General features: G+C 40.6%; 1 protein-coding gene across 5 annotated transcripts in view; it reads right to left on the bottom strand.

The window, feature by feature from the left end:
* LOC130913099 (mitochondrial import receptor subunit TOM70-like) overlaps positions 1 to 25,359 on the bottom strand; it is a 121,244-nt gene that overhangs the window by 61,169 nt on the left and 34,716 nt on the right. For 4 of the 5 annotated variants that reach the window (XM_057831423.1, XM_057831422.1, XM_057831425.1 and 1 more), the window contains exons 7-8: positions 18,256 to 18,303; positions 13,241 to 13,460 (exon numbers count right to left, since the gene is read on the bottom strand). In XM_057831423.1, the coding sequence (XP_057687406.1) occupies positions 13,241 to 13,460; positions 18,256 to 18,303 (268 nt within the window). The remainder of the gene's footprint in view (positions 1 to 13,240; positions 13,461 to 18,255; positions 18,304 to 25,359) is intronic. The other variant, XM_057831424.1, reaches the window with a different exon arrangement.

Raw genomic sequence — 25,359 nt, 5'->3', positions numbered from 1 at the left:
CATCTCTACTTGGAGCAATAGCATATTTAAGTCTAATAACGCCTCGCTCTCATAGAGTGCTTTTTAGGACACTCAAAGTGCCCCCCCCAATTGCATTATTCATTCACTCCACACTCAGTGGATGTAAGCTTTCTATTGTAACCACAGCTGCCCTGAGGGAGACTGACACTTTCTGAAAAACTTCCCAGATGAAAATGTATATATATTAAGTTTTTCTTTCTTTTTTTCGATTCCCAGACGGATAACTTCTCTTGATTTTGCCAATTAAAAAAAGGCCCGATCGCCGCCCACTCTCACTCTGAGTCACATGACACACATACAGTGCCTTGCAAAAGTATTCGGCCCCCTTGAACCTTGCAACCTTTCGCCACATTTCAGGCTTCAAACAAAGATATAAAATTTTAATTTTTTGTCAAGAATCAACAACAAGTGGGACACAATCGTGAAGTGGAACAAAATTTATTGGATAATTTAAACTTTTTTAACAAATAAAAAACTGAAAAGTGGGGCGTGCAATATTATTCGGCCCCCTTGCGTTAATACTTTGTAGCGCCACCTTTTGCTCCAATTACAGCTGCAAGTCGCTTGGGGTATGTTTCTATCAGTTTTGCACATCGAGAGACTGACATTCTTGCTCATTCTTCCCTGCAAAACAGCTCGAGCTCAGTGAGGTTGGATGGAGAGTGTTTGTGAACAGCAGTCTTCAGCTCTATCCACAGATTCTCGATTGGATTCAGGTCTGGACTTTGACTTGGCCGTTCTAACACCTGGATACGTTTATTTTTTAACCATTCCATTGTAGATTTGGCTTTATGTTTTGGATCATTGTCCTGTTGGAAGATAAATCTCCGTCCCAGTCTCAGGTCTTGTGCAGATACCAACAGGTTTTCTTCCAGAATGTTCCTGTATTTGGCTGCATCCATCTTCACGTCAATTTTAACCATCTTCCCTGTCCCTGCTGAAGAAAAGCAGGCCCAAACCATGATGCTGCCACCACCATGTTTGACAGTGGGGATGGTGTGTTCAGGGTGATGAGCTGTGTTGCTTTTACGCCAAACATATCGTTTTGCATTGTGGCCAAAAAGTTCAATTTTGGTTTCATCTGACCAGAGCACCTTCTTCCACATGTTTGGTGTGTCTCCCAGGGGGCTTGTGGCAAACTTTAAACAAGACTTTTTATGGATATCTTTGAGAAATGGCTTTCTTCTTGCCACTCTTCCATAAAGGCCAGATTTGTGCAGTGTACAACTGATTGTTGTCCTATGGACAGACTCTCCCACTTCAGCTGTAGATCACTGCAGTTCATCCAGAGTGATCATGGGCCTCTTGGCTGCATCTCTGATCAGTTTTATCCTTGTTTGAGGAGAAAGTTTGGAAGGACAGCCGGGTTTTGGTAGATTTGCAGTGGTCTGATGCTCCTTCCATTTCAATATGATGGCTTGCACAGTGCTCCTTGAGATGTTTAAAGCTTGGGAAATCTTTTTGTATCCAAATCCGGCTTTAAACTTCTCCACAACAGTATCTCGGACCTGCCTGCTGTGTTCCTTGGTTTTCATCATTCTCTCTGCACTTTAAACAGAACCCTGAGACTATCACAGAGCAGGTGCATTTATACGGAGACTTGATTACACACAGGTGGATTCTATTTATCATCATCGGTCATTTAGGACAACATTGGATCATTCAGAGATCCTCACTGAACTTCTGGAGTGAGTTTGCTGCACTGAAAGTAAAGGGGCCGAATAATATTGCACGCCCCACTTTTCAGTTTTTTATTTGTTAAAAAGTTGAAATTATCCAATAAATGTTGTTCCACTTCACGATTATGTCCCACTTGTTGTTGATTCTTGACATAAAAATTAAATTTCATATCTTTATGTTTGAAGCCTGAAATGTGGCGAAAGGTTGCAAGATTCAAGGGGGCCGAATACTTTTGCAAAGCACTGTACATATTTGCGCAGTAAAATGAACACAAAGGTGGTAGTGGTTGAGTGCGCGCTGCGTGCGGTCATCTTGGCCATAACAGTGGCGAAAACTAAGCACTTTACACTCATATGGATGTACAACATCATTTTAAGATGCTAAACTAACACCTTCCCTCTTAAAGCAAATGTGCAATGCGAGTATAATAAAAAGGAAGCTCTCCTCGACGCAGCGAGAATGAGTGGGATCAACCAGCCGACGTAACAGGAAAAACACAAAACGGTTGCGCTGATAACGGCTCTAACTTATCATAAGAACTTTATGGCATGAAGAGGAAATACTTACATTCGTTCATAGACACACAGATTAATCCTCTACCAGGTGGGGTGGCAGTCCTCTGCTCGAAGTGCGCACCTTACGCCTATTCTCATTCTCAGAATATGCAGCGCTTGTGACGTAGGACAATAACAGGACTAGTTGCTATGGGAACGTACGCAGTGGCATACCGCATACCCGTAGAACCTTGCTAAAAGGAGCATTAAAATTGCTAATAAAACCGTTTAGGATTATTTTAGATGCATATGTTTTATTTTTCTCATATAGTATTCAACGAGGAATACGATAGACCCATTAATAGACTTTCTCGAAAAAAATCACCATTTCTTTAAGTAGTCACATGAATAATGAGGTGGCCTGTGAAAACCAACATAAAATATTATCGCAAGGACTTTTCTTTATGTTTTTAATGAATCACTCCTTGCATGTACATGCTGTGCTAAACTATTTGGGCTTGCTTAACCCTTGAACACTGAATGTGTCTGCAACGACGCATTTACGCATATCGTCCGTGAAGCTTTGTCACCCTGTAATTACATCACTCACGTGCCGCTGGTTGGTCTCAATTGAAAGTGCGGAAGTTGATGTCCAAACCAGTTTTTATTTTAAGTCAATCGGCCAAGAAAAACGGGAGATAATGTCATTTGAGTTTTATACTTTTATTGCACTAATAAATATGCATTAAAATGCTGCATGGACCATGTATCCATCTCCAACATTTCTTGTCCTTTTTCAAAACCGAAAGCAGCACAAAAGACTACTTATCCCAAGAGTCGTGATGTCAAGAAGGACGAACCGAATGTGATTATTTTTAATAAATTTCCGAGCGAGGTGCCAACTATAGACCCTACTCACATGACGTCACAACCACGCCCCCGCGCCATATTGTCCGTCAACTCGTCGTTGTTGATGCATTACCGCTACGTAAATTCCTCCTATTATAGCGTGTTTTTCTGCTCGTTAACATTAATAATCAAAATGGTGAAGGCGTGTGTGGCGGTCGGTTGCAATAACAGAAGCTAGACAGAGAGACTTCAGGTTCTACCGTATTCCGAGAGACCCGGAGAAGAGAGCAAGTTGGACTGCTGCAATTCGACGAGAAAACTGGGCTCCAAACGATCACCACAGATTATGTAGTCGTCATTTTGTATCTGGTAAAATGCATTTAATATATATTTGGCTGGTTTTGTGCTGACAACCACAATTAAGATCATTGCTAGGCTAATCGCCGACAACATACCGTTTCAAATTCAAGATGCTTATTTCTTCCACCATCTTTATTTTTTGAATAATATTTAGCTGGTAACAAGTGAAAGAAGCTGGCCTCGTCTACGTATCATCGCTTAAACAGGGGTGTCCAAACTTTTTGCAAAGGGGGCCAGATTTGGTGTGGTAAAAATGTGGTGGGCTACCTGGGCTGATTTACGTAGAACAATACATTTAAAGAAATTTTAGCAAGCCCTTCTGTGTGTCACATTTGCTTTATTATTATTATTATTTTTAATTCATAATTTCAACAATCTCGCCTTTGTGGCGTTGTCTTTCGACCCTCGGGCTCTTGCGAAATACTGCTGCTGTGAAATTAAATTAGCTTCAAGTGCCTATAATTTCTCGCTGCGTATCTTCCCTGTGATGTTGTCGTACATGTCTTGTTCGGTAATATTATCGCGTCACATCGAACTCTTTGAAAACAGCGACTGTCTCTTTGCAAATGAGGCAGACACAGTTGTTGCATGTTTTATTGAAGAAATAGTCCAATATCCACTTATTCTTGAAGCGTCGGCCATCGCAGTCAACGTTTTTTTTTTAATTGATTGTCGCCATTTCAGAAAATTGGGTCACACGTGGTAATGTTGCTTAGAGTGCTGCTCTTAAAGTTTTTCAAACTTCCGTGAGAATAGGCTGATTTTGTGTGGACAAGTTAGTTGTAGATATCAAGGTAGCAGAGGTCAGGCAGAGAGGGTGAAGACAGCGGGTCGAAAAATATCGATTTAGGCATCAAATATGGATCTGGCGAATGGATAGACTGAAGCTTTTCCACATAACGCCTTTTATGCAACGCATCCAATGAGTTTACAGCGTCTGAAAGCACCGGGGCTTCCATGAATTGGTCTATAAACTGAACGACTAATTGAAACCATTGAGAATAGGGCTAAACTGAGACAGACAATATGGCGGCCGGATACAGCGACACGACATTCTGTGACGTTGGTGAGTAGGGTCTATTGAAAGGGAGGCATGCGAAGCAAGCAACGGCGGGTTGCAAGCGACTTTGAAATGTGCAGAATGAAACTAAAACTACATTTAGCACAAGCTAATGCATTATTTCATTAACTCAAGGAAGAAGATGAGTCGTATTTGTCGTTGTTTTCCTCTGATGAATCGGCGTCTCGGCGAGTAGAAGTGACAGTAGCGTGCAAACGGCGAAAGAGTAGGCTGTGTGACATTGTGTGTGACGCAGCTCCGTGACCTGTTCAAGAAGCTTTATTGAGTGCGCAAAAAAAAAAAAAAAAAAAAAAAAACACTTTATTGGGTGGCATGCCTGAAAAATTTGGATTGAACTACTTGTCAATATTTTTGAAAACCTTTTTTCAATGTTATATATTTTTTTTCTTCACTATAATCTTCAATTTTTATGTAGATGTGTGTTCGAGAAGCTTGATTGCATGTACGTATATACTTTTGATAAGGTGATGGGTACAACACCTAACTTCACAAAGAGATATCTTCCAAACCCTTTTTGTGTTAAATGATATAATACATTTTTTTCTCACTATTTTGCACAATACATAACCTGTTTTGACCATAGTATGTGTAAAGGCCAAAAACGCCTATTACCATACCTTCTGTTTGTGTTGAATTGTCAAACATAAAACAATTCAATCTTATTTTTTTCTATTGAATGTTTATCCTAACAAGTTGCATAAATATTATCAAGCTTCAAAACGTTTGGTCGAGCACGTTTGGTTGTCAATGGGACGTCAACATTACAAATTTTGAAAAAAGATTTTGGGATTTTTTTTGTCTCTTTGGGTCCAAAATGTGGATTATAATTGGTCAGTGAAGAAAACAACAGTTTAGACATGAAGTTCAAGGTGTCTTGAAAAAAAGAGACCCAATTTGGCCATTGTAAACAATTGTTTCTTTGAAATATAAAGGCAACATCAAATGCATGCAAATTCGGCCAAAATAGGCTTAGGTGTTAAAGGGTTAAACATGTATGCTCATTGGAACTGATAAGAGAATTGTTAGTTATCTGCCAAATGATTCCATAGCGTTGAATCACTCCCAATACTTGTCGCTACGACAGTGTGGTGAAGCTGAGTGTGCTAAATCTTTGTGTGCCAAATCTGTTGATCCTCTGGGGGCCTCTGCTGACTGGGGGTCCTAGGCAATTGCCTGCGTATGCCTAATGGGACGCTATGCCTCTGGCTTTGGGTAGATTTAGTGTCTCTGCCTACTAGGAGAAGTGTGCTACTATATAACAACACTCTTGAATAAAGTGTAGCAGTCCGCGTTTATCGTGGATTGCCTAAGCGTCATAGTGCTAGCATTCCCACGGCATCATTTGTGAGAAGGCGAGCTAATCACCAGTAAAGGCTGACAAGATGTTTTATGATAATACAGAAGAAGAATTTGAGGCTAACCATTTTTTTGTTATGAATAAACAGCCACATTTTGCGCTGACGAAGTTGCTATGCTAGCGAGTCGCTTGCTGTGTTCGTGAGGCATTATCGGGATTTTATTGCTAAAGAAGACTAATGATTCCTACCACGACAGAAGAACAAGTTAAAGCTAGCCATGAGTAGTTTGAGAGATTTAAAAAGAAAGGACATCCACATTATGTTACAACGAAGCTGCCATCGTAGCGCTAGCACTTACAGCCTTTAACTCCGAGTTAGTATGGAGATTTTAAAGTGCCTACGACAGGAGTAATTTTAAATAGCATTCTTATGTGAATTAGAATCATTTTGAGACGATTCGACTATATACAACAATTTGGCAAAGCGCAAATGACGAGGAATTAAGTCTTTTAATCCGCCGTTTAGCCACGCCTACCATTAAAGGGCTCTAGCTTCCACAACAAGAGAATGACGTCGGCGGGGTCATCGTTTCATCTGATTTAGAATTCAGCCCATAGAAGAGGAATTATTCAGTAAGAGGAAAATGCGACGAAGAGAGTCGCGAAACGTCATTGTTTCTGTCTCTCTACTTCAATATTTTTACAGGATATTCTTTTTATCCAAGTATTTTTTCCCCGATGGCTAAATAAATGGTATGGTCATGACAAATAACAGTCTTGTGCTAAACGGAATATGAAATATTAAAAATGCATTTATTCAGTACGACATGGCAAAATTATTCATGGTCAAAACTGTCGACTTCACCTTTACTGTTGCACCTCCCGAACGATATTTTATGCCACCGGAATTAGTCTGGCTTTTGTCATTTCCCTGCCCCGACTTAGGACAGCGTATACAAACCAGGAGGCGTGACAGCTAGCCGACATGCTAACACGAACCGAGTGATGTTTCAAAGTCTATTCTCGGCTTTCGAAGCAAAAAAAAAATCACTCAAAACTACCCGGCATCATATCACACGGCGGCGGGGTTGTCGATTGTCTTCGCCGATCGGCAACCTGCCCGGCAGCGAGCAAGTTACAGCTTGTCCCCTGCTGCGGGCAGGAGAGCATGTTTGCCGGGGAAGCAGCTGGACAATTTCTGCCGGACAAACCGGCCGATGTCGGAGGAGCGCGTCGCAGCAATATCGTCAACACGAATATGGCGTAAAATAATGCTTAACTACACGGTGAAGACGTAAACAGTGAGAGAGCAGTTGTTGTGCAGCTAACATGGCAGGATGTTTGTGAGGAGAACTTTCTACATGTCCATCCATGATCAAACGTAAGTACCGTATTGGCCCGAATATAAGACGGTGTTTTTTGCATTAAAGTAAGAATGAAAACCTGGGGGACGTCTTATAACTGCGGCCTAAAAAAAAACAAACAAAAAAAAACTGTGGCCTAGACATATACCCATTCACGACGCTGGATGGCGCCAGTCATCAATGAATCGAATGCTGAACGCGACTCCGGTGGCCAAAGCGAACCCCTGACAGTTAGACAGTTAGACTTCACTTTGATAATTAATGCAGTTATTGCAATTTTGTTTTATCACAATATTTTTTTCTTATTTATAGTTCAAAAACCAGAAGCCATTCATTTATGAATTTGATTGCACTTTAGTTTACATATTTAAATGTTAAATGTTTAAATGTTCAGATATTAAGTTTTGAATGCGAAATTAAATGCCTTCTCTCAAATATATTGTTATAATCATTTGTTTCAGATGTATTGTAATTATTTTCTGTATAAAAATTAATTTGGTGTTCAAAAAGTCTTTTTTCAAACTTGAGTCTTGAAAAAGAGGGGGTCGTCTTATAATCGGGGTCGTCTTATATTCGGGCCAATACGGTAATTAGTTTATTTAAAGAAAGTTTGTCGTGTTTACTTTGTAATCGCTGTATTCATACAAAGTTTCTGATCGGGTGGAAATTTTGACAAAACACCGGGCGCACAAAGAGGGCAATAAGCCGAGTGTAGCGCTCTCCCAGTGGGGGGCAGTGCGACAAGCCACCAGTCGTCGGCCGAGTGCCATTCTCGGCTGACAAGGAGCATGTCAGCCACAAAATGCAAGCCACATCCGTATTAAAACGTGTGCCATGATCCCAGTATTTGACATAATACAAAACACGATGTTTACTCACTTCTTCGTAAGTCCAATGGTCCCACAGTTGTAGCACATTTGTTTTGACTGATCTCGGGGTGTATGGGAACTTTCTGAAACCCAAAAAGGCTCACACACCTCTCCCTGGTGCAGTTACAAAAGCCTGCAGCCATTTGGCTGGCGTGATGCGAAAAATTAAAAAAAAACTGCAAAATCAGCTGAATCCACAGTCCATCTGCATGCTGTAAAGCAATGCTGTATTGTGAGATGCTGACCCGAGTGACGTCACATTCGCATTCGTCCTAAACCCAAGACTGGAGCCGGAAGTAACTCATTTTCATGGCGCGGGACTAAAAAATGGAACATATTCGATCGCTTTCACACATATCCTAGCAGTCCATTTCATTCATAATCATAAAACACCACGTGAAGTATGAAATAAACATGCTTTTTGGTGTCATACGCACTTTCAGACAACTGATGGCTATAATCAAAGGAGTTAAGGTAAAGCTTGTCTTCTTCATATTTGTAGCAACCGTTTTTTTTTTTGTTGTTGTTTTTTTTAAAAGTGCTTTTGTAGCAGATTGGACTATTGCAACGGTATATTTATCGGTCTTAATAAAAAAAATTTTAAAAATCAGTCAGGAAGCTGCAGCTAGTACAGAATGCTCACAAATACAAGGAAAATGGACCACATTACACCGGTTTTGAAATCGTTACACTCTAAGGTCGTCTGGAACCGGTCTCCTGCATGTTCCAAGAACAAGAACCAAGCAGAGTGAGAAAGCATTTAGTTATTATGCTTCTTACCTCTGGAAAAAGTTACCTGAAGGTCTGAAGTATGCTCAAACTGTTAGCTCCTTTAAATCAGGGCTAAAAATGCTTTGTTTAGCACTGCATATCCATAAGTGTCTACATATTTCCATCTACTCGCTTTCTATTCCTCTTGTGCTTATCTCCATTACTGATTTAAATTATTAGTACCGTATTCTTCGGACTATACTTTTTTTTTTTTTTTTTTCCTTCATATTTTGGCTGGGGCTTCAACTTATACTCAGGAGCGACTTATGTGTGAAATTATTAACACATTATGATATCATTTCACATGTTATTTTGGTGTTTTGGAGTGACACTGATGGTTTGGTAAACTTGTTAGCAAGTTTTTTACGCTATAGCTATCTGAATAACTCTTAATAGCTATGGCCGCGTTCGCGTTCTGCCTTTGGCAATGTGTGTTCAATTTTATTATTGACTATTTTATATTGAAATGCATGCTTTTAGTTTGTGGCACTTTCACGACCACGTGGGGGCGCACTCGCACTTGTTCACGTGAAGAGCGCTCACACGCCAGAAGAAGACGGACAGCTACGTAGCTTTGAGTGAGTGGGCGAGTTAGCGAGAGAGAAACACTGCTGCGAACCTACGTTCATCATTTATGCTTTTAAAATATCTCTACAGAGGCAACGCCTGTGTGTATCATCTTTTCTGTTATTGTTGTTGTGTTTTCCACCCGCACACTTAGAGCCAGTGGTGTGGTTGTTTGAACGATGTGCTAGTGCTAGCGAACGCATGCTAACGGTTGCTGTAAGAGCACCTAATTATCATTTACTTACGTTGACGCGAACCTGTTTGGTATCGAGCACCACATTGATTCAGCAAATTATACGGACGTCCAGCATCGTCATTTGGGAGTTCGCTGTATAGCCAGGACCGAGCCGTAGCGTCCTGGTGAGGACAGTATATTCGCATTTCGTTGTTTATGCACTGTACACTGTTCATTTATTCAGCATGTTGTTCTCTATTGTATTTTTATACTAAATTGCCTTTCAAGATGACATATCTGTTCTTTGTGTTGGATTTTATCAAGTAAATTTCCTACAAAAATGCGACTTGTACTCCGGTACGAATTATATAATTTTTTTCCTCTTCATTGGGCATTTTATGGCTGGTGCGACTTATACACAGGTGTGACTCGTAGTCCGAAAAATAGTAGTAGTTTTTGTTTTATTTTTATTCTATTCGTGATTAAATGCGATTTTTATGTATAATTTCATTTCCTATTTTGATTGTCGTTGTTTTTACGTTCTATTGATTTAAAGTGCATACGACACGAGAAAAAAAGTCTTAAATAGGATTATTATGTTAATTAGAATCTTATTTAGAGACGATTCGACTATATACAACAATTTGGCAAAGCTCAGATGACGAGAAATTAGTCTTTTAATCTGCCGGTTAGCCACGCCTACCATTATAGGGCTCTAACGTCCACAACAGGTGGATGACGTCAGCGGGAGAAAGGGCTCATGGGTTTTACTATTAAGCCCATTGAGGGGCAATTATTCAGAACGAGGAAAACCCGACGAAGACAGCCGCAAAATGTCATTGTTTCAGTCACTCTACTTCAATATTTTTACAGGATATTCTTTTTATCCAATTATTTTTCCCCAATAGCTAAATAAATGGCTTGAGAAGGACCAGTCAGCCCGTTGAGGGGGAATTATTCACAACGAGGAAAACGCGACAAAGAGAGCTGCAAAATGTCATTATTTCTTTCTCTTTACTTCAATATTTTTACAGGATATTCTTTTTATCCAAGTATTTTTCCCCAACTGCTAAATAAATGGCATGGTCATGACAAATAACAGTCTTGTGCTAAATGGAATATGAAATAATAAAAATGCACTTATTCAGGACGACACGGCAAAATTACTCCATAGTGGTCAAAACTGTCGACTTCACCTTTACTGTCGCACCTCCCGAACGATATTTTATGACACCTAAATCGTGCTTCTGTCATTTCCCTTCCCCGGCTTCGGAGAATGTAAACAATGGCAGGCGTGACAGCTAGCTGACATGCTAACCCGAACCTAGTGATGTTTCAAAGTCTTCAAAGTGGAAAATCACACATAACTAGCCCGGAACATTTGACATGACGACTGGCATGTCGATTGTCAACGCTGATCGGCCAACCGCCCGGCGGACAGCAATTTAAAGCTCGTTCCCCGGAGGAGGGCGGCTGCAGTTGTTGTGCAGCTAACGTGCAGCTAATGTGCATGAGGAGAGCTTTTTACATGCCTAGCAATGATCAAACATAAGTAGTCCTTTATTTAAAGAAAGTTTGTAGTGTTTACTTTGTAATCGCTGTATTCGCGGCTATTTTTAACACAAAGTTGCAATTTCTGATCGGTCAGAAAATTTGACAGAACACCGGGCACATAAAGAGGGCAGTAATCCGAGTAGCCTATAGCCTAAACGATAAAATGCAAGCCACCTACATATTAAAATGATCCCAGTATTTGACATAATACAGAAAACGATCTTTACTCACTTCCTTGTAAGTCCCATGGTCCAACAGTAGTAGGGCTTGTTTTGGCCAATATCCACCGATGAATGGGAACCTTTTGAAACCCCAAAAAGGCGCACACGTTTCTCCCTCGTACACCAAGAGTTTTCTGCAGCCGTTTGGCTGGCGTGATGCGAAAAATAAACATATTAATCCGCAAAATCAGCCGAATCCTTAGTCCTTCTCATACAACAGTACGGCTGTATAGTGAAGAGGACTCCTTCTACCGTACACGTCACAGCGCCCTCTTTCTCAACTTGAGACTGTTGCCGGAAGTCACTCATTCTCGTGGCGCGGGATTCAAAAAACTAAATAAATATAGCGATCGCTTCCACACACATCCAAGCGGTCCATTTCATTCAGGACTAGGGTTGTCTCGATCCGTTATTTGGCTCGGATGGACTGCCGATATGCGCAAAAAAATGCGCATCGGTATCGGGTCGGCCGACACGGAAATATTCCGATCTAGACCCCTGATCCAGTTTTTTTTGTGAATTCCAGTCCGGGTTTCCCAGCGCACCGATTTACATAATCCATTCCAGTTTTTTGCTTTGGTTTCCCTAAAATCCGGTCCGCATTTTACGGCACACCTTCAGCACACAGGCATTACCGTCTCCCAATTTACCTCCGTGGCATCTCCTACATTATGACTGCAATGCAAATTTAAAGTTAACCGGTAAAAATGTCAGCTGTCACCTGAGCATCTTGAAATGCTTGTCTTTGTCAAAAAAAAAAATCTCCCCATCATGCTGGGACTGCATCCAGGGCAAACAGCTGAAGGGACTGTGAAGAATAGATGGAGATGGAGCAACAAAGTGTGGAGAAGATTGGAGAGTAGAAGCCATTTTTGGTTTAAAATGGTATTATTTGCACTGATTTTTTAAAAGCCTTGGTACAGTTGTTCAAGAGCAGAGAACTGATGCTGAATTAACAGTTTATTTTCCACTGAGGTTGTTTCTGTGTTTTGCTTTTTTAAGACAGTTTACAATATTATTTGCACGTTTTACTGACTGAATATGCCATTTCTGTTTGTTATTTATAATGTTTTGTGTTTATCACTGAATAAAAAGGTCAGCTTCTTGTTACCAACCATTGTGTGTTATTCAAACTCGCCTAATTCAGCTGGGTAGTTGTTATCAAGAGTACTAAAACAGTTTTCAACATGAGTCTGACAACTACTTAAGGAGGCTAAATAACTTTAATATGTGCTCAGATTGGCCGGTATTGGTATCAGCCAGTATCAGTATCGGATCGGAAGTGCAAAACAATATCGGATCGGAAGTGCAAAAATCTGGATCGGGACATCCCTATTCAGGAGCATAAAATAACCGCGTGTATTATGAAATAAACATGCTTTTTTTGTGTCACAGGCACTGTAAATGTGATTTTTATGATCTTCATGTGATGTAAAGCACTTTGAATTGCCTTGTGTTGAATTGTGCTATATAAATAAAATTTGCCTTGCATGGTTTCAGGCTGGCTATAAAAAAAAAAAACAAAAAAAAAACAGTATGGACAAAAACAGTACGACTTGTGACACCAATTGGCTGTATATGAATGACAAGAACATAGCATATTAAGGAGAAGGATGCCACTTGACATGATTTAATTTGAATTAGAGATTTTTGGTCATTGAAATCTTTCAGTGAACAGTATTTCTACACAGAAAACCTCATATTAAAACACGGACACCTGCGGCTTATAACTTAGTGCAATTTTTTTTTCTCAAATTTTGGATAGTGAAGCTCTAGGTGCGCTCTGTAGTGCCGAACTTACGGTAATCAGGGCATCGATAGTAAAAGCTGACGGCAACCCAGCTCACTCCCAACCCTGTACATGCCAACATCCTTAAGTTTCCTGATATTGCAACCATTCATCCATCCATGGGATCCGGTGCTATTAGCAAGTGTACCTTGACGTTGGCTTCCTGCATATCGATGATGCGGTCCAAGTCGCCCTCAGCGGCCTCGTTGTTGCGAGTCAACAGGTGAAAGGTGGCGCGCAGGAGCAGCGCCTCAGCCATGTAGCGGCCCTCTGAGTCCACCTCCTTAGTGCATTCGCTGATGATTTTATCGTAGTTCTCCTCATCCATATAGTGCTTGGCTTTCAGGTAGCCCGAACTCAGGTGGTGACTGTTGGGAGAAATGTTTTTGTAACAAGTATGAGCCGTGTTGTTAAGAGCACCACTGAGGTGACAAAATAGTGGGCATATCAGGAAGATCCTGTTCGGCTACTGGATGGCAGCGGCAATGAATAATCACAATTTTTTTTTGATTGAATGAAAAGTTTATTAAAGAAATGTGATACAGAGACATATTTCCGAAATCTGACTGTGTACACAATTTAAAGTTGATCAACGGAGAGAGAGGGAAAAAAAACTTTGCTTTCCCCACCCCGACGTTCGTAAGTGACAAACAGCATGAACGAATGCCTTCAGTTTTATGGAGATACAAGGTGGGTGTCCATTAGCGCTGCTTGAATCATCACAAGTTGAATGGGTATTTGAAGTGCTTGACTTGAGTCGTGGGGAGAGAAAAACGGGCTACAGAGCCTCCTACCAGACCCTGTCTTGTGTTGAAGACAAGGAAAAAGGATCGTCAGGCTCCTGGCTCAAGTTCTAGCTCGCCATCCGTATGTTGCAGTGGTCCCAAGGCAGGGCAGGACCACCTGGCCTGCATGAACCAACCAACCCAGTTACAAAAAAGCAATACTATTCACATGTTAGCATTAGCATGTTAGCATTAGCATTTTAGCATTATCATGCTAACATTGAAATACACAATAACAAAGCACCAAGACATGAAAATGCAATAGTATTCACTTGTTAGCATTAGCATGCTAACATAACAAAATACAATAATAAAGCACCAACAGACAAAAATCGCATGAACCCATAAGGTAGTGTAAGTTAGCATGGTGGCTAATCCGCTAACAACGGATGGAAAAAATTCAGACTCACCAGTTCACTTGGATGTAGTTGAGCACACGCACACTAAACAGTGGCCTATACTACGAACGGAGTTCAACCTCCCCAGAAGTAATCCAGCCTTTACCAGCGGGTAACCAGAGTTGACAAAACCTGGTTGTCCAGTTTGTGGTCAATCGGTGCTACGACGCTGATTATGAGGTTGATTAGTCGAACCTGTGTCAACCCAGTCAGAGTTACTGCGCGTTCACATAAAAGGGGGCGGAGACCAGAGTCAAACACTACTAGTAACGATGGCACGGGCACCTTACTTCACGGAGGAGGAATGCGCGATAATCATGCGGAGTTATGAGGAATTAAAATCCACCCTCACCGCGAAATCCAACACCGCTTCGGCGAGTAGAGCGCAACGGGTCTGTTGGCAACGAATTTACAGATCGTGTGATTTGTGAATGCGTCAATATGCCAGTTTACTTATGTCCATGAAAAGAAATAAAGCCTGCAGTCAGGACAATAAAATAAGATTTGGTACGTAAACTGTAAGAAATAATTTATCGCGCATCACCACATGAAGCAGGATGATAGTATGTTTAGTCCCATTGACTGTATGAATACGTATGTCCTTTTTATTTTAGTTTGGGTCTAGAAAAATGCTGCCCGACCCGGCCCGATCAATTAATTTGATTTGCAAGCCCGAGCCTGCGGGGATGCCATGCGTTGTTGCGTAAACTAAAGCCTGTCTTTTGTAACGAATTTTCACAGTTAAACAAGACTGTAAGATGCATATACAATAAACATTTACATCTGTTATATTTGTGCGTCTGTCCTGTCAGTGGATTTGACATTTTAATCTCTTCGAGTTGGCAGAAAAAACGCAAATTTTCTCAATGTTTAAATAGTCTACATATTTCTATGATTATTATAAATGCATTTACACAACTAAATAACACTGGAAAAATCCGTTAAATATATTTCTTGTATGAGAGCAAAGCTCCGCATTCGTTTACATTCAGCGATTTCAACAATCAATTTGAACCGTTTCCATACCCCACTCCAAATCGCACCGCATACAGTGTTCTTACACAGATATTCAGCATCACCGATGGAATGCATATATTGTCCCTGGCGAAAGAGCGCACCGACAGGCACACAATCTGCGCGGTTGTGAGGGCCTGACTTCGGCGGGTTACATTAGTTATGTCCGACTCGATCAGCTGGCACAGGTAACGTAGTCCCTCAGCTGAAAATCTATATCTTTCGTGGAGTACATCGTCCGGGTACGCCAGCGGATTCTGGCGGTCCCGAAATACCCGTGCCCTCCGGAGAGAGCCCCTCACAATCCGCGCGCCAATGTCGTATGGGTCGTCCAAGTACACTGTCATTGTCAGGAGGACACGTCCGCGGAGGAGTGCTGTTTAAATAGAGCGTGGTTAATTGGAATCCTGATGTTAAGCAAGATCTAACTCTGACACGACCAGGTTTGGCGTGTGGCGTGTGTTGCCATGGCAACACTTCTCCGTTCCAACATATCCACCTTTCGTAGTCTCGCATAGCCGCGAACTTACGTCGCACGTGATAACGTTACTCTCAAAGTTACCCTGCTAAGCCAGAAAACCGGCTTCGTAGTATAGGCCACAGGTCTCCAAAACAATTAAAAAGGTCTGTGGCCTATACTGCGAACGGAGTTCAACCTCCCCAGAAGTAATCCTGCTTACCAGCGGGTAACCGGAGTTGACAAAATCTGGTTATCTAGTTTGTGGTCAATCGGTGCTACGACGCCGATTATGAGGTTGATTAGTCGAACCTATGTCAACCCAGTCAGAGTTACTTCGCGTTCACATAAAAGGGGGTGGAGACCAGAGTCAAACACTACTTGTGACGATGGCACTGGCACCTTACGTCACGGAGGAGGAATGCGCGATAATCATGCGGAGTTATGAGGGATTAAAATCCACCCTCACTGCGAAATCCAACACCGCTTCAGCGAGTAGAGCGCGACTCATGGTCTGTTGGCAGCGAATTACAGATCGCGTGATTTGTGAATGCGTCAATATGCCAGTTTACTCATGTCCATGAAAAGAAATAAAGCCTGCTGTCAGGACAGTAAAATAAGATTTGGTACGTTAACTGTAAGAAATAATTTATTGTGCATTACCACATGAAGGAGGATGATTGTATGTTTAGTCCCATTGACTGTATGAATATGTATGTCCTTTGAACATCTTCAGAGCAGAGGTTAGATCGGACTTAAAAAAATCCAGCCCGACCCGATCCGTGCCGGTCAATTAACTTGATTTGCAGGCCCAAGCCCTAAACCCTCCCGCAATTTCATGTTATATTTGCGAGGTCTTATGAGAAGAAGGAAATGCTATAATGCGATGCGTGGTTGCGATTTGTGTGATCACTAGAGGTGGGAATCTTTGGGCAACTAACGATTTGATTACGATTACGGGACTCCGATTTAAATCGATTATTGATGCCCCTCCCCACATTCTTTTTTTAAAAATGTTTTGTGTATTTATTTCAAAAATTGAACAAAAATCCTCTCAGGCTTGAATAAAAAAAGGACTATTTCAGTATCAAGTTAACAGTTCAAAACAGTAAATAAAATACTCAAGTCCCCATTCTGTGTCAGCAGCTTTAAAGGCCAAATGTGAACTAAGGTTGGCCAACCATGTTTTTGAATAATATCAATGGCTAAACAATCATAAGCATATTTTCATTATTTTTTTTTACGCAACCCTTCCAGATTCTTTGTTTAACCCATAGCAACGCCCTTGACAACGAAAATGCTTTTCTTCTGCAATCTTCGGAAATTACGTCACACCTAGACATGCCAGGGAAGTCCACCATAGAAAAGTATTGTTTGTTGCATTGCTTCTCGGTAAGATGCCACGGCGGTGTGTGGTGATGTTTTGTTTTCACTGAAACGAAAAGTTGTATGAGTGGCCAAAGGATAGCAGGGCACGTAAATGGACATCTTTGGTTTGCACGAAGCGAATGAATTTCATGCCATCATCGAGTAGTGTTCTCTGCTGCAAACACTTGGAAGATGCCTGCTTCCTTAACCGGTCTCCCTTTGATCAAGGATTTGCCAAAAAGTGTGATTTTTGGATAGATGACTGATGACTTTGTCAAAGCAGAGCTGCCAACTGTTGTGGAATGAACAGTATAAGCTAGCGACGTTAGCCGAGGCTATCCCCGATCATAGCTGTTGTTGCGTTCGCTAGGTTAAGCGTGTTTAAATTGTGCGTCATCTACGATCTTGTCCAAAAAGGGTTAATCCACTGTCAATCGGGAAAGGGGTGTGGATGTGCACTTAAGCGGGTCGGTGTCGCGGTAATTCACGGTCACGTTGCAGTAAGAGACATACACCGCCGGTGAGTTTGTTTATTTTTTTATATATCTGTATTTGTATTATGTATATCCACCTTCATGCTTCAAGCATTGCATTACATTTGTACGGTTCCGCCGTTTCTTTCACGGTGATCGTTTTGAAGCCTTCTAGTTTATGGCATGCTTCGCGAGAGCCGCTGACAGGTGACAAGTGTTGCTTTTAATGTCTGGCAGCGAATCAGCGAGCGCCCAGGCCACGCAGTGAATCATGGGAAATGTAGTCTCGGGACAACACTGAAGTGGTGCTATGTAATCTGTTCGCTTGTGTGAAAAAACTACGTTTCCGCACGCCATTAGACGCCACTTTGTTTTCTTATTGTTCCCACAATAAAGTGGCGACTGTGATATAGTGGATTTTATTTAGTTGTAATATGGGAGTTCACCAGTAGAGTGTACGCATGTCATTTAGATGTGTTATTGTATTCTTTCCCCCCAACGTTTTTATATTATTATTTTATATGCACGAGAGCTGCCGGATCTGCCAAAATGAACTTGAAGTCTGATTATTATTTTTTTAACAATGTCATCAGATAGACAAAAACATAAAATTATGAGCAAATATCTGCATCTTCAAATAAGGAAAATAATAGCAGCCTATATCTTACCAATGTTGTAATCTCGATGGGTCTTGTATCCATTCCATGTCAGGAAGTCTAGGCACGTTGTTTGTATCATGATTAGCGTCTGGCTAATAACATGAAATTCCAATCTCCTCTTCTTCCTCCAACTCTTCAAAAACTTGGATCTCCTCCCTTGCGCTTGATCTATCGCTTATATCGCTGTTTGAATCATTGTTTGAAGGGCTTTGTATGGCGGCCGTATCTATGGAGGTGCCATCGCGTTCCCGGTGTGACGTATCACTTCCGGGTTCGTCCCCTTTCAGGTTCAAACTTCGGAAACGCGATTATTTTGTCAAATATACAACATATAAATTATTTTTTCATGCTTAATTTGTTGGACAATGTTTAATTACTTTACTTGTGACCCTATTTGGCATGTGAAGAAATTACTTCACATTAGTGCTTTAAACTACATTCAATTACGGTAATTTAATTTTGTGAATCAACTGTTAAAGTTGTTAAAATTGCGCCCGTTATTCCATAATTTCCCTCATGTCTACTTTCGACATGTGAAAGTTTTAAAACCGTTTCATCATTTAAAGATAGATTCAAGTCAAGATTTTGCCGATTTAGAGGTATTTTAAATAAAAAGTAATTAGGTTCTCTACAACAGAGCCTTCTAGTGAAGTCTGCTTTAAGATGGCGCCTGTTTACTAGTGTGGGAAAGTCTGTCATTTCAAATCTAGTCTAAAATATATGTGATCTCTACCATAGCCGTATGTTTGTAGCAACTAGCAACTTGACGCTGTTTGTAGCGGCTGACGGCCGCAGCCAGGTATTATTGTTTTTTTTAGTGATGGCCAAATGAAGCCTCATGAAGCAATGGAGCTTTGCAGCCAATTGGTTTGCACATGTAGCAAAGCTTCATGGTGCTTCATTTACTCTATGGCGCCATCAAGTGGTCTAGAAGCCCAAGAGGTCAACATTGTTAAGAATTCAATGGTTATTTGATTATGACAAAGATATGAATGTGCTTATGTTAGTAATTCAGTGTGTGAACAAAATACAACAAGTGGTAAGGATAATTTGTTATTCATTTTTGTTGAGAAATAATAGCTTTTCCACAGGCTTTCAACGGTTTCTTTTTTTGGACAATATTTCACCAGCTTTAGAAAATATTCTTTCACAAGGCACAGATGAAGCTGGGGTGCAGAGAAATGTGAGTGCCAGTTTATATAAATTTGGGTGGGTATTCTTTATGCCTCCCAGTACACTAATGGATTTTTCATTCTGTTGATGTTTGGTTCAGATTGGTACACACACACACACTCACATTTATATTAAAGTAGTTTTCCTTATTGAAAGCAATCAAATCAAAATGTTCCCATACAGGGGATGATCGCTTTTTTTGCGCAGGTTCCATCGCAAGCAAAGGACAAGGCTCGAAAAAAGCTTGCACTGGTTGCGCTGTTGCGCATAGATGGAACAAGTACAGGAGCCCGAAATCCACAAAATGTGAAATAACAGGCGGTCGCCATTGCATTTTGCGACCAATTTTTACTTAGTCTGTACCGTTTTTGCAATGCGCGCCAAACGTCGGATCACTTCCGAAGCGCTCACAAGATTCAGCCGGCCGGGGAGGCTTCCCACGTCATCATTTCCAGGTTTTGCCGAAATGACGCGCGCCTCGCTGCAAGCTTCGTGGAAACGCCCCTCCCATTACTCGACACAAGCCTCGGAACCTCGGCCCATTTCGTCCCATCACTAGGTTTTTTTACCTAGCGGCATTAGCTGCACATGATATTTACTCTCGGTCCATTCCTCGTTGCGTCCCGAAGACCGCGCTGAGGTGCTGCGTTGTCAAACGCAAATAGTGGGAGGATGCTGCTCTTGTCCCCAAGAATGCCGTCTAATAATTCATAAAAGTGAATGAGTGACTATATAATATATATATGTATTAGGGTGACCATATTTTGATTTCCAAAAAGAGGACACTCAGCCCGGCCTCAAGATACTTGAATTGTACTCGAAGTTCACTCAAAGACGCCTATATCACTTTAATATATTTAAAGTGTGCCCCCTCACTCTGGATGGAAAAATGCATTTTGAATAAAAATAAATAAATAATGACTAATATACATATATATATATATATATATATATATATATATATATATATATATATATATATATGGCGGAAAACACTCAGGTGACTTGAAGTTCCGCTCTGAGACCCCCAATTTAGCCAACTTTCAAAATTGTCCGATATGCATGTGTAATACATCATTGGAAAGCTTAAAATCTCAATTTTCTGGGAGAAAAAAAAATTGAGCAGGAGGGCATTTTTTTAAAAAATATATTTTTTAAACAGCAAAACCCTATCTGGAGGTGAGAGCACGCGAGAACAGGATTACAGACGCCATGACTTTGACGAGATATTATTGCGTACCTACTTTGTTTCGATCCAAAAACTGCATGTAGCATGTATCACTGAGTGTCAAGACACAGCTGTGAATGGCCACAGCTGGATTTTTGAGGGATTTTATGGGTGAAACATGGTGATATAACAAGGGTCGCGATGCAGAAATCGCAGACATCAAGGAGTGGTCGAGATTTTCATTTTCATATATTTACCCTTTTAAACGTTTTTTTTTCAACTTTTTAATGTTTGGATCAATTATTTATCATCTAACATATCGGAGAAAATGCGACAATAACAAAAAAAATACAATTAAGCGATAGTTATGAGGTAGATATCCATGACTTTTTTACAGACGCCATTTTTTTCATTGTGACAATTTGTTTAAAAGTTTAAAATATGTGAGTGAATAATTTTTTAAAGTCGTTTTCTTTTTTTAAACGAAATATGAGACATCAATGAATGATTCAAAGCTAAAAACGACAGACATTTTGAATAATAAATATAATCACCTTTGTTTTATGGCTGGGTTGAAACAAAAGCGGTTGCGCGACGTCTGTAAATGGGGGTTTTCAGGGTAAAACAGACAAATAAAAATAGTTTGGGGGCTTAATGTGCCATGAATCTGCTATGGCAGCATATAGACATATTGTTCTATCAAGCACAACAGTTGTTTTAGCTTAAAATACAACAGTTTCTTTTAAAGAGGAGTGCAAGAGCAGAAACTGCTTTTTTAGTCTTGTCTGTGTTTTACGCCATATGTAAAATAAAATTCAGACCCATGGAAATGTAGTCCAGTCAAAGAACATACACACAGTAGGCTATGTGCCAACTAAACATTTTATAAATTACTATAGCGACAATTGTCCTTGACAAATTGTTATTCCCATTCAATTGATATTCCCATTCAATGTTCTAGATTGCACTCAAACAATAACCCAAAAAAACTGACAAACTATTCAACCAGCATTTACCCAAACGTAGCAGTTCAAAACTACGTTTCCCATAATGCCTAGCGTGGTTTAGCTTACTCATAGTTAGCTGAGGCAAAAATCAAAATTTGCTATAAAAGTTTAAAATCATCGTCAGTGCAACGATGCGACACCAAACGGGATTTTACAGTCTAAGCTCCAACAGAAGTCAACAGTTGCCATTAAATACGTATTTATCGTAAAAAAACTTAACAACTGGGCAGCCGTTGTGGCCAAATCGTCAACCCAGTAGATGGCGGTAATGCCTCATGATAGAGGTAAACTGCCAACAAAAACAAGAACTACTCCTTCCCTCCCTTCTAGTAGGAGCCATGTCAACAGCTGCTGCCACCCAGCGGCCGGAGGGATTCTCTTCAAATTGGTCCCGTGAAAAATCATAAAAACCGGACATTTTTATAAATTTATAAAACCCGCCCGGACTACGAGGATACTACGGGAAAGTAGGACTTGACCGGGCAAAAGAGGACATTTGGTCACCCTAATGCATATATATATATATATATGGCAGAAACTAGCAGAAAACGCGCTGACTGCGTTTCATTTACGCTTTACCTGGTATAATTCAATAATCGGAATATGGATGTTTGTGAATCGTTCTCGAATCTTCCACGGCCGAATCGCAAATAATCTAAGAATCGGAAATTTTGCACGCCTCTAGTGATTCCATTTGTGAAGCCCCTCTTTTGTAACGAATTCCCACAGTTAAACAAGACTGTAAGATGCATATTCAATAAACATCTTTTATATTTGTGTGTCTTTTCTATCTGGCGGATAGTGGATTTGACATTTATTTTAATCTCTTCGAGTTGGCAGAAAAAACAAGTGTTCTCAATGTTTAAATAGTCTACATACAGTGCCTTGCAAAAGTATTCGGCCCCCTTGAACCTTGCAACCTTTCGCCACATTTCAGGCTTCAAACAAAGATATAAAATTTTAATTTTTTGTCAAGAATCAACAACAAGTGGGACACAATCGTGAAGTGGAACAAAATTCCTTGGATAATTTAAACTTTTTTAACAAATAAAAAACTGAAAAGTGGGGCGTGCAATATTATTCGGCCCCCTTGCGTTAATACTTTGTAGCGCCACCTTTTGCTCTAATTACAGCTGCAAGTCGCTTGGGGTATGTTTCTATCAGTTTTCCACATCGAGAGACTGACATTGTTGCCCATTCTTCCTTGCAAAACAGATCAAGCTCAGTGAGGTTGGATGGAGAGTGTTTGTGAACAGCAGTCTTCAGCTCTTTCCACAGATTCTCGATTGGATTCAAGTCTGGACTTTGACTTGGCCATTCTAACACCTGGATACGTATATTTTTTAACCATTCCATTGTAGATTTGGCTTTATGTTTTGGATCATTGTCCTGTTGGAAGATAAATCTCCGTCCCAGTCTCAGGTCTTGTGCAGATACCAACAGGTTTTCTTCCAGAATGTTCCTGTATTTGGCTGCATCCATCTTCCCGTCAATTTTAACCATCTTCCCTGTCCCTGCTGAAGAAAAGCAGGCCCAAACCATGATGCTGCCACCACCATGTTTGACAGTGGGGATGGCGTGTTCAGGGTGATGAGCTGTGTTGCTTTTACGCCAAACATATCGTTTTGCATTGTGGCCAAAAAGTTCAATTTTGGTTTCATCTGACCAGAGCACCTTCTTCCGCATGTTTCGTGTGTCCCCCAGGTGGCTTGTGGCAAACTTTAAACGAGACTTTTTATGGATAGCTCTGACAAAAAAATTAAATTTCATATCTTTATGTTTGAAGCCTGAAATGTGGCGAAAGGTTGCAAGATTCAAGGGGGCCGAATACTTTTGCAAGGCACTGTATTTTTATGATTATTATAAATGCATTTACACAACGAAATAACGATGGAAAAGTTTATGAAATATATTAGGGCTGTCAAACGATCAAAATTTTTAATCAAGTTAATCACAGCTTAAACATTAATTAATCGTAAATAATCGCAATTCAAACCATCTATAAAATATGCCATATTTTTCTGTAAATTATTGTTGGAATGGAAAGATAAGACACAAGATGTATATATATATATATATATATATAGATATATATATATATATACATTCACCATACGGTACATAAGGACTGTATTTGTTTATTATAACAATAAATCAACAAGATGGCATTAACATTATTAACATTCTGTTAAAGCGATCCATGGATAGAAAAACTTGTAGTTCTCAAAAGAAAAATGTTAGTGCAATTTATAGAAATTTTATATTAAAACCCCTCTTAATGTTTTCGTTTTAATAAAATTTGTAAAATTTTCAAACAAAAAAATAAACCAGTAGCTCGCCATTGTTGATGTCAATAATTACACAATGCTGATGGTGCTGAAACCCTTAAAATCAGTTGCACCCAAGCGCCAGCAGAGGGCGACTGATTTTAAGGGTTTCAACACCTAACCCTAACCCTAAACACAAGTAACAAATGGACATGACACTGTGCTGTCATTTGAATCTGTCTGAGCGGGGCATGTGCGTCAAATGCGTCAAATATTTTACCGTGATTAATTGAAAAAATGAATTACTGCCCGTTAACGTGATAACTTTGACAGCCCTAAAATATATTTCCTGTATGAGAGCGAAGCTCCACATTTGTTTACATTCAGCGAAGCAGACAGGTTTCTGAATAGCATTTTCTACAATCAACTTCAAGCCTTTCCATACCCCACTCGGAATCGCACGGCATACGTGCAGTGTTCTTACTCAGATATTCAGGATCACCGATGGAATACATACAGTGGGGCAAATAAGTATTTAGTCAACCACCAATTGTGCAAGTTCTCCTACTTGAAAATATTAGAGAGGCCTGTAATTGTCAACATGGGTAAACCTCAACCACGAGGGACAGAATGTGGAGAAAAAAAACAGAAAATCACATTGTTTGATTTTTAAAGAATATATTTGCAAATCATGGTGGAAAATAAGTATTTGGTCAATACCAAAAGTTCATCTCAATACTTTGTTACGTACACTTTGTTGGCAATAACGGAGGCCAAACGTTTTCTGTAACTCTTCACAAGCTTTTCACACACTGTTGATGGTATTTTGGCCCATTCCTCCATGCAGATCTCCTCTAGAGCAGTGATGTTTTGGGGCTGTCGTTGGGCAACACGGACTTTCAACTCCCTCCACAGATTTTCTATCGGGTTGAGATCTGGAGACTGGCTAGGCCACTCCAGGACCTTGAAATGCTTCTTACGAAGCCACTCCTTTGTTGCCCTGGCTGTGTGTTTGGGATCATTTCTCATGCTGAAAGACCCAGCTACGTCTCATCTTCAATGCACTTGCTGATGGAAGGAGATTTTCACTCAAAATCTCGCGATACATGGCCCCATTCATTCTTCCTTTACACAGATCAGTCGTCCTGGTCCCTTTGCAGAAAAACAGCCTCAAAGCATGATGTTTCCACCCCCATGCTTCACAGTGGGTTTGGTGTTCTTCGGATGCAATTCAGTATTCTTTCTCCTCCAAACACGAGAACCCGTGTTTCTACCAAAAAGTTCTATTTTGGTTTCATCTGACCATAACACATTCTACCAGTCCTCTTCTGGATCACCTAAATGCTCTCTAGCGAACCGCAGACGGGCCTGGACGTCTACTGGCTTCAGCAGGGGGACACATCTGGCAGTGCAGGATTTTAGTCCCTGGCGGCGCATTGTGTTACTGATAGTGGCCTTTGTTACTGTGGTCCCAGCTCTCTGTAGGTCATTCGCTAGG

Source organism: Corythoichthys intestinalis, chromosome 3, assembly GCF_030265065.1.
Source record: "Corythoichthys intestinalis isolate RoL2023-P3 chromosome 3, ASM3026506v1, whole genome shotgun sequence".
Lineage (NCBI taxonomy): Eukaryota > Metazoa > Chordata > Actinopteri > Syngnathiformes > Syngnathidae > Corythoichthys > Corythoichthys intestinalis.
Note: the sequence above shows the minus strand (reverse complement) of the source record. Positions and strands in the feature narration are given on the sequence as shown.